The 9,705-nt window shown below is 36.1% G+C and overlaps 1 protein-coding gene across 2 annotated transcripts in view; it reads left to right on the top strand.

The window, feature by feature from the left end:
* LOC103152102 (uncharacterized protein PFB0145c-like) overlaps positions 1-9,092 on the top strand; it is a 16,148-nt gene extending 7,056 nt beyond the window's left edge. The window contains exons 9-15 of one of the 2 annotated variants that reach the window (XM_016660882.1): positions 4,701-4,748; positions 6,179-6,205; positions 7,571-7,618; positions 7,720-7,900; positions 8,016-8,117; positions 8,193-8,264; positions 8,400-9,092. In XM_016660882.1, the coding sequence (XP_016516368.1) occupies positions 4,701-4,748; positions 6,179-6,205; positions 7,571-7,618; positions 7,720-7,900; positions 8,016-8,117; positions 8,193-8,264; positions 8,400-8,621 (700 nt within the window). In that variant the 3' untranslated portion in view covers positions 8,622-9,092. The remainder of the gene's footprint in view (positions 1-4,700; positions 4,749-6,178; positions 6,206-7,570; positions 7,619-7,719; positions 7,901-8,015; positions 8,118-8,192; positions 8,265-8,399) is intronic. The other variant, XM_016660883.1, reaches the window with a different exon arrangement.
* Positions 9,093-9,705: the final 613 nt, after the last annotated feature.

Below are 9,705 nucleotides of genomic sequence, written 5' to 3'. Positions count from 1 at the left end.
AGATCTTTAATGTATTGTGGTGCTAAACCGTTCAGTGATTTATAAACTAACAACAGTATTTTAAAGTCTATTCTCTGAGCTACAGGGAGCCAGTGTAGGGACTTTAAAAATGGTGTTATGTGCTCTATCTTCCTGGTTTTAGTGAGAACAGGAGCAGCAGCGTTCTGGATCAGCTGCAGATGTTTGATTGATTTGTTAGTCAGACCTGTGAAGACGCTGTTGAAGTAATCAATACGGCTGAAGATAAACGCATGGATGAGTTTCTCTAGATCATGCTGAGACATCAGTCCTCTAATCCTGGAGATGTTCTTCAGGTGATAGAAGGCCGACTTTGTGAGTGTCTTTATGTGGCTCTGAAGGTTCAGGTCAGAGTCCATCACTACTCCCAGGTTTCGGGCTGATCGCTGGTTTTCAGATGTAATAACTGAAGCTGTGCATTGACTCTAGTTTGCTCCTCTTTAGGTCCAAAGATAACTTCAGTTTTATTTCTGTTCAGCTGGAGAGAGTTATGGCACATCCACACATTGATCTGTTCTAAGCATCTGTTCAGTGATTTGATGGGGTCAAAGGTCACCTGGTGACATCGTGATGTAAAGCTGTGTATCATCCGCATAGTTATGGTAGCTGATCTTATTTCCTGTTATAACCTGAGCCAGTGGGAGCATATAAATATTGAAAAGAAGGGGTGATAGGATTGAACCTTGGGGTACCCCACATGTGACCTTTGACCTCTCTGATGAGAAGTTTCCGATTGAAACAAAGAAATCCCTGTTCTTTATACAAGATTCAAACCAGTGGAGCACTGGACCGGAGAGTCCTACCCAACTCTCCAGTCGATTCAGTAAGATGTCGTGGTCAACAGTGTCGAAAGCTGCACTGAGGTCCAACAGTACCAGCACTGTGGTTCTCCCACAGTCTTTATTTATATGGATATCATTGAACACTTTGACTAGGCCTTCTCCGTGCTGTGGTGAGCATGAAAACCAGACTGGAAGGAGTCAAAGCGATTCATTGTTGTTAAGAAGTTATTTAATTGTTTAAAAACTGCTTTTTCAATAACTTTGCTGATGAATGGGAGGTTGGAGATCGGCCTGTAATTCTGCAGTAGTGATTTGTCCAGATTGTTCTTTTTTATAAGTGGTTTAATAACTGCTGTTTTCAAGGCCTGGGGGAAAACACCTGAAGACAGCGATGAGTTACTATTTGGATCAGATCATTAGCAACGACAGGCAGGACTTTCTTAAAGAAATGTGTGGGTAGGACATCCAGACAGCAGGAACTGGAGCTTAACTGACTTATAATTTCTTCAAGGGTTTTATAATGAAGTAGTTGAAATTTTGTCATTGTTCCTGCATTTGTTTTGTTTGAGCACAGCATTGGTACTGGCTTTGTAGAGGATGTGCAGATTAATCTTCTGATCTTTTGAATTTTCTCTGAAAAGAAACTAGAAAACTTGTTGCGGGCAGTATTAGATTGAAGTTCAGGTGGCAGCATCACAGGAGGATTTGTGAGCCTGTCAACAGTGGCAAATAAAGCTCGAACGTTGTTAGTGTTTTTGTTTATGACATCTGCAAAGAAAGCCTCTCTTGCATGTTTTAGTGTTGAGTGATAGTTACGTTGTCTTTCTTTGTAGATGTCATAATAAACGTGTAGTTGAGCTTTATGCCATCTCCGTTCGGCCCTACAACAGAGTTGTCTTGCAAATTGAACAGTTTTTGCATTTCTCCATGGAGATTTCTTCCTACCAGTCACAACCTTCACTTTAATGGGGGCAATGTAATCAATGATATCTGAAAGTTTGCACTGAAAATCATCTACCAACTTATCTACGTCATTATAGGTTAAGGGTGAGGAAGAAGAGTAGATTTGATCAAATGTTTCTGCTGTGTTTTCTGTGAAAATACGTTTTGTGATAGTAGCTGTTTGTCCAAGTGGGTTAATGGATAAAGAACATTCAAAGATAACAGCAAAGTGATCCGACAGGCGACATCAGTTACAGAGACATTGGAAATATTCACACCCTCACTGATAACCAGGTCCAGTGTGTGTCCATGAGTGTGTGTTGCTTGTTTGACATGTTGTGTTAAACCAAAACTCTCTAATATATCAAACAGCTTTTTTGCCCCTCGGTCTTGGGGATTGTCAACATGAATGTTGAAATGACCGACAATTATCAAACAATCGTAATCAATGCATATGAGAGATAGAAGCTCATTCAAGTCCGTAAAGAAATTTTCCTCATATGTTGGGGTTTTGTATAAAATTAGTGTCAAAGTCCGTTTGTGTCCTCAATTCCAAGATATTCAAAAGACATAAAATTACCCAAAGAGATTTTACTACAGTTCATGGTATTCTTAAATATTGAAACCACACCTTCTCCTTTTTTGTGTTTTCTATTCTCACTTAAAAAATTGCACGTCGGAGGCGCTGATTCAATTAGTACGATTGCTTCATTATTGTCATTCAGCCATGTTTCTGTCATAAATAGAACATCAATATTATGCTCGGTGATGAAATCATTAATTAATAGAGCTTTAGCACAGAGAGATCTGGTGTTTAAAACTGCCAGTTTAAGTGACTTGGAGGCTGAAAGTTCTTCAGTCTGAGGTTTGTTTAGGCAGTTGATGTTTTATCAGTTTGTTTTAGGACACTTTGCTTCTGATAAGCGGAGGCTTCCATCCTAGTCAGACATCCTTGAGCCTGTTCTTCTGAAGCGATGGTCACATTGTTGTTCTTGTTGATAAAATGAAAAATGTTTACAGTAAGCAGCCTTATTCCATGTTTGTTAAGATTGCGTCCTCCTCTTCCAAAGAGGTGAGAGCGCTGCCAGTAGATCCAGAGGTTATCGATGGTCGAGCAGGTTTTAATCAGCCATTTGTTTATCATCAGCAGCCTGGAATGTTTTTCGTCTCCCCATTGAGGCGATGGAATTGGACCACTGAGAAATAACTTCATTTTTTAAATTTCTCATAATGTCTAGAAGAATATTAAAGTCGTTTTTCAGGATCTCCGATTTTTGTTTGCCAGATCGTTGGCTCCGACATGCACAACTAAAGTCTCCATGTTTGGCTGATCAGTGGAGAGCACTTTGCGAGTCAAATCAGACACAGTGTCGCCAAGAAAAGAAATGTAATCTTTTTTTAAATTCACTGAGATTTCAAAGCTGTATTTGGAATACTTCCCTGCCCTTTAATACAAAGCAACCCACCCAGACATTGGCGCCATCTGGAATCGTGGGCCCCCTGACAAAAAATTTGTTTGGACCCCACTGCACAGCTGCTGTTACACTTTTTTGAGTCTAGTTGGCCCATAAAAAGCGTCACAATTTTAAAGGCTTGCAACTTGCTGTCTTTGGTTCAATACTGATAGTAGCTCAATATTTACTGCTCATGAATTTTACATCCAGCAGTTCACATACAGTATGCAAGTAGGTTGCTTAAATTTTTTCTATTAGTTTTAGTTTACTGAAATGTCTCTCCATGAGCAACAGTCAAAAGCAACTAAAGTAATGCAATATTCCAGCCAAAACAACCAATCAGAATCAGGAGGAGGGTTTTAGTGCTGTCAATCATCCTCATTCACTAACTGCTCAATGTGCTAATGGTGGAGAAACAACTTATCATTACAGGAAAATTGCTTATCTGCTGTCATTGGTAGCTATGCTAAATAGACTGAGCATTCACAACAGGCTATGCTAGCTGCAGCATAGCACAGAGTGAGAGGAAAGGATGAGTAGCACCACATTAGATTGTGATTGACAGCACTAAAACTCTCCTGCCACTGACTGGTTGTTTCTAGATAGCACTGGGAGAAAGCAGAGGAAATTATTTTTTCACAGATAATCTCTCATTCCATAATGTCACAACATAATGACAGTTTTAACAAATATGTGAGAAAAATTTTTATAAAAGTTACATACTGCAGCTTTAATTTCACTTAAGAGAGAACAGGTCAAGAGGGACGTGGGTTAGAGCTGCTGCTGACTAACTCGTCTGTTAAGTATGGTAAAAGGTACAAGGGACAAGTTAAATATATGAATATCTTTGTAATTCTTTTCCTTAATTCATTAAATGCTAGTGAAAAGGAGGCAAATGGTAGACTGTAGCTAAGCTAACTATGCTAAATGGTTGATAATCTCACACAGTCTACTCACCTCTCTGAGAAAAACTGAGCTATAAATTGACACTCTTGTCTTTTTCTCTCTCCCTCTCTCTGTTTTTCTATTTTTTTGAAAACGTGACTATAATTTTTCTTGGCCGTATAGTGACCGTCAAGCGCTCCAAGCAGGAACTAAGTATTTCATGCAGATCCAGGGCATGAAATACTTGTTGCAAATATGGATGTGTACTTTTTGGTCTGGGAGTGGGAACATTACATTTTTACTGCTAAAAACAATCTTCAAAAACACTGTATGGCCCCAATTTTTTTATTCTTATTTCCATGAACAAAAAATAAATAAATAAATTGTGGAGGGCCCCTGTCGGTTAGAGGCCCTTAGAATTGTCATAACTTTCCCCCCTATATGTTGCCCCTGCACACAGATACCCAGCTGAAAACAGAAAATTTATATATTTTTATTTCCTATGCTTAATTCAATCTGTATTTAATTTGTGGTCATTTAATATGCAAATGGTCACATTTATTTAACGATTTTCGGCAATAACACCTTGAATATTAACTTTTTCCATCTCCATCAACAGCGAGGCATTGAAACAGAAAGAAGAAGAACTGAAATCTTTCAAGAAGAGGTGCAGTACATGCTAGGATTTTTATAGTTCTTTTATAATTCTTGACTCCTCTCAACATATAAATGTCTGTTTTTTTTATTGTTTTTGACTGATTCCTCTCCCATTGTGGAGAGTGACAATGGGACCAGATTAGCCAAATCAGGGTGAAATGCTGAACACCTGTGGAATAGATCAAAAAAGGAGACTCATTAACACAGGTGGAGACACAATGCAAATAAAAAGGGAAGAATCAAAAACCTTGATGTCGCAAAATTATTTGTTGACGCCGAATGTGCCAAGTTGACATAACTTGAAGATATATCGACCAAAAATGCTCAACTCACATTAGAACCAGAATTACAACAATTGGAAACAAATGGGGACTGCACAGTGGCACAGTTGGTAGAAGAAGGTCCTGTGTTTGAAGATGAGCATTATTGGCAAAAGTTCTACATGTTGTTCAGGTGCCTTATATATAAAGTATATAAACAATGCAAAAAAATCCACTCCTTGATGGAGTTGGTCATTTTTTGTTGCCAAGTCTAGTACCATCATATGGGGTGCTTAAGTACTGTGCTCTTAAATCTTTTAGATGAGTCCCTTCTCCAACACAGCTGATTCAAATGGCTGACTAATCTTCTCAAGAGGCCATCAAGTTTAGCAAAAAAATCTTTACCAAAGCATTCATTTGATGTAATCCTGGGGCACGAGGGCAATACTTGTCTTTATTCAAAAAACAAACATTTATTTACTAGGTGGCAGTAGTGCACAAATTGTTCAACAAGCTGCCTGTTCAAGCATTGTACACAGAACTGATGGAGGAGGAGAAATGGAGAAGTTTGTGACAGTGAAAAGAAAAACGGCAACAGAGCCAAGTAATGCAAGTAAAACGTAGTAATACAGTTAAACTAAGATTATTTTTTCCAATTGTTTAAAAGCGTAGTACTCTTGGTGTGGTTAAACATTGACTTTGAAGAAATTAATACAAATTACCCTAAGAAACTGTCTCTCATTTTTCTGGCATTAGCAAAAAAAAAAAAAAAGGTAAGCCAAAAGATTACCATTGGCCAAAAGGTTTATTCTGATTTCACGTCAGACAGTGTGAAATAACATGCATGTGTCTTTTGTGTAAGTAAGCACACAAAAGACACATGCAGTTTATATGGTTTCAGTTTATATACGGAAGAATTCTGAAATCTGACTGGTAAAGCTGAGCCAAATCAGGATCATATGACAAATAAAGCAATGCTACTTGAAGAAGAGTAGCTAAGGTGTCACCACAGAGACTTGAGAGACTGAAGATTGCAGAATATTTGGTGAGAAAACACACGTGCAGGACAACAGACTGCAAACTTGTGCAGCCCTCACCACTGTTTCAATTCAGCAAAATTTCATTTACTAAAATATTTTTTCTGTTTATTTTTTTTTATTTTAAATGTGTATTTTTACAGGATGAATGAAGAACTTGAAAGAGCAAGGTATACATTTTTTATTTTTTTTCATTAAAGACTAAAAAAAATAAAATCTACGCGAAAAAAATCTACTAAAACAAATTTAATAATTGTTTATATTGTTTCATACAACACACACAATTGAAATGTCATACTTTCCATCCAATGTGCATGAACAAAAAATTATTAGTTATATGCTTTAATGATTTTTGTGAACTGTAAATTTTTTGTTGTGTTGAAAATAGAAATAAAATTTTCATGATTTAAAATTACAAATTGGGTGAACAACCCTGAACCTTCTGAGGGTCAAAATTACACACATGCATACACATACATACATATATTCTGGCTCTATATATATATATATATATATATATATATATATATATATATATGGCTTAAAGCAAAGCTTCTCATTTGATCCCTGCTTCACCTGTTAAAAACAGTTTTGATGTATTTTTGGTAAAGGCAATTTTATTTATAGAGCACATTTTCAGGAACAAGGCAATACAAAGTGCTTTACAGGAATTTAAAGGAAATACAAACATGATAACAAACCAAAGGAAAGAGAGAGAATCTGATGCTGGAAGTACTAAAGTATATAAACTAGGTCCCCCTGTTCAGGGTTGGTAAATAAGTATAAGTAAGTATCCTCTGATCTAATTCCTTTTCTGGGTTGGAAAAATAGAAGTTTAAAAAATAGTTGCTAAGGTGTTTTTTCTGGATTCTAAGTTCATTCTAATTCCTTTTCGGGGTTGCAATAACAAGAGTCTCTCTGCATAATAATAATAAAAAAATAATCTAAGAAGTATAAATTGGTCTAAATAGTGTCTACAGTTTCTAAAAATAAAAAAAAGAGCTAGAGAGTGACTAATTCCTTTTCTGGGTTAAAAGTGAGTTCTCCACAGTTTCTAAACAATATAAACTGTGGAGATGATAATTGTCCTTCTGGACTCTCTCATTGTGTTGAAATTTCAACAATGTTTTTCCCTCAGATGGAGATAAATTTGTTGGGATGTTCAGAAACAACCATGAGTTTTGAACTGTTAGAATACTGGAGGTCTGTTTATTGCTGTTGGATGTCTCTGCATTGCAACATACACAGAGAAACAAACTGAATTTTAGGTGATCATTTGGACTTATATTTACCAAGGCATCACTTGTTGTAGATTTGTTGACATAAACATGATCTAGAAATCTCAAATCTGTTTGGGCTTTTTCTCATAATACAACACGCATCACAAAAATGTAAGTGACTGTAAAAGTCACTTCTAACCAGTCAAAACTTCAAAACAAGGTTTATACTACAGTTGAACAGGTACCTGTCAGAAGATAAAACAATTTTTCAAAAAACAGCAGGTTTTAATTTACATTATGTATTTTTGTTAATAGGATTGCTGTATATGAAAAAGAGGAAGAGCTGTGGTCATTTAAAGACAGGTAGAGTACCTATGTAAATAGTTTTTGTACCTTTGGTTACATACTGACTGACTAATGTTCCAGGTACTTAAATTTAAAATTGTTGTTATTCTGATGTACAGAGTAGCAGGAGATGTTGCTTCTTCAATCAAAACAGGAAAAGCCATCAACCTTAATCCAGTTAGCAAACCAAGGATAATAGAATTATATGAAGACCTGAGATGGAACTGGCCAAAAATCAAAGCTAGTCTGAAATCAAAGGGAGGAAATGGGAACTCATCTAAAATCAGAGATCTGATGGAGGTATTGTAAAATCAAATAAATTTGTAGTTAATTTTTATTTATTATAAAAGTTCTTTCTGAAGTAATATTATCTTTACTCTCTGTTGTTGTTTGTAATTTAAATGAATGGAACCAGAAAGCGTTTAACAACGCACAAGCTGAAATGGAAAAAAAGGTGAAGCAGATAGATGCCGTATTTGAACTGAATATGGCAAAAAGTGATACAGCAAATTCAAAGGTACTGGATCAAAGATTTTAATATTGAATCTAAGTCATTTGTGTTGTTACTAATTAAATATTACACTTGTTCCAGGTTAAGGAGTATAGACAGCTGACTATTCAGAATCTGCAACTTGCAATCTACAGTGAGAAACAGGATTTAAAGGTTTGTTTGACTAAAATTATTCTCAGGATAACATACAATAGGACCCCTACAACTTGTAATTCTTGGTAAATGTAATGTTAATTTGGAATAATGTGATTATTGTTTATGTAGTTTTTTTGTACCTCTTCACCATAGAACCCCACACCACTACACCAATGTCAAACCCTTCAGCATGTGGTGGATTATTTGAGATATGAGTGCTTCTGGTTGGGCCGCCTGATGGCTCTGAATGATCCTCCTCTTGAACCTGATTGGTGCAGTCCTCCCACCACGTACGACAAATGGGACCTTCTACCTCACAGTATCACTGAGTGTCAAAAGGACCAAGCGAACATTTCTAAAGTGAGAAAGCGTTGAATTTTCAAAGTGACTAAGGATGTTGTACAGATTAATTGCTTGAAATTGTAGAAGATATTTGCTATTTTTTCATTTGTGTAAAATGCTAGATTAGTTGTCAGCTTCACTGAAGTATATTTAAAAATGTACTGAAGTATAAATTAGCTTTGGCATATTTTTTTATCAAGCTTGAGGTTTTAAATAGACTGTCAGTTATTGCAATTATGTAACATTCCTTTTCATTTTCTGCTGTACATGAAAACCTTTACAAATGTTTTCATTTTGTATATCCCTTTTATGATACATTCACTGCCATTTTTTATGCTTTTCTAATTTTGTAGCTGAATGTTTTCCTCAGGTGACTTGAAGACTCAATATTTTAGTTTGCTGTATAACCATCTTATCCAAAACATGGTGATACCCCGTACTCTCTGTCAAATAAAGATGAACACACATAAAGTACCTATAATAAATTCTGATTTAGACTGGAAATATATTTTGTATGTCATTCCATAAGAATCTCAGTGGTTTGTGTTGGGAACCAAATCAACAATGTTTCAGTAAATTTTACCAGGGCAGAGCCAAGACCTTTGGAGGGATAGCGGCTCAAAGTTAAAAAGGGGCATCTTGAACAAGATCTTAAAACACTGTATTACAATATAGCAACAACCCCATATTAAGCAAGAATCTAATATTTAATCGACTCATATATAATTTTTGCACAGTGCAAAGCAAATGTAGTCTATGTTTTCCTGATAGGTATAAAGTTGTTGTTTTGGCTTTTCTGCTGCTGACATTCCTGGAGAGGCTGTGTTGATCTGAGACTAGTTTTTAAACAGATCACAGGAGAGAAGGTCGATGGTAATAATTTATTTTATGAAATGAGCAAATTTGCTGCTATTTTACTTAATAAACCCTAATAATATCTGATTGTTTAATCTGAAACTTGGCTGCAGACTGTTTTAAGGATCAAAAGCTCAGAGGGGTTAACTACATAATTTCTTGATGTTGGCACCTCTGAGATCTAGAATTATAAGACAAAGACATCAAGGCAAAGAAAACTCAATAGCTGCTGTTAGGCCCCATTCAGGGGACAGATTTTTGT

Source organism: Poecilia formosa, unplaced genomic scaffold (genome assembly GCF_000485575.1).
Source record: "Poecilia formosa unplaced genomic scaffold, Poecilia_formosa-5.1.2 Scaffold300, whole genome shotgun sequence".
Classification (NCBI taxonomy): Eukaryota; Metazoa; Chordata; class Actinopteri; order Cyprinodontiformes; family Poeciliidae; genus Poecilia; species Poecilia formosa.
Note: the sequence above shows the minus strand (reverse complement) of the source record. Positions and strands in the feature narration are given on the sequence as shown.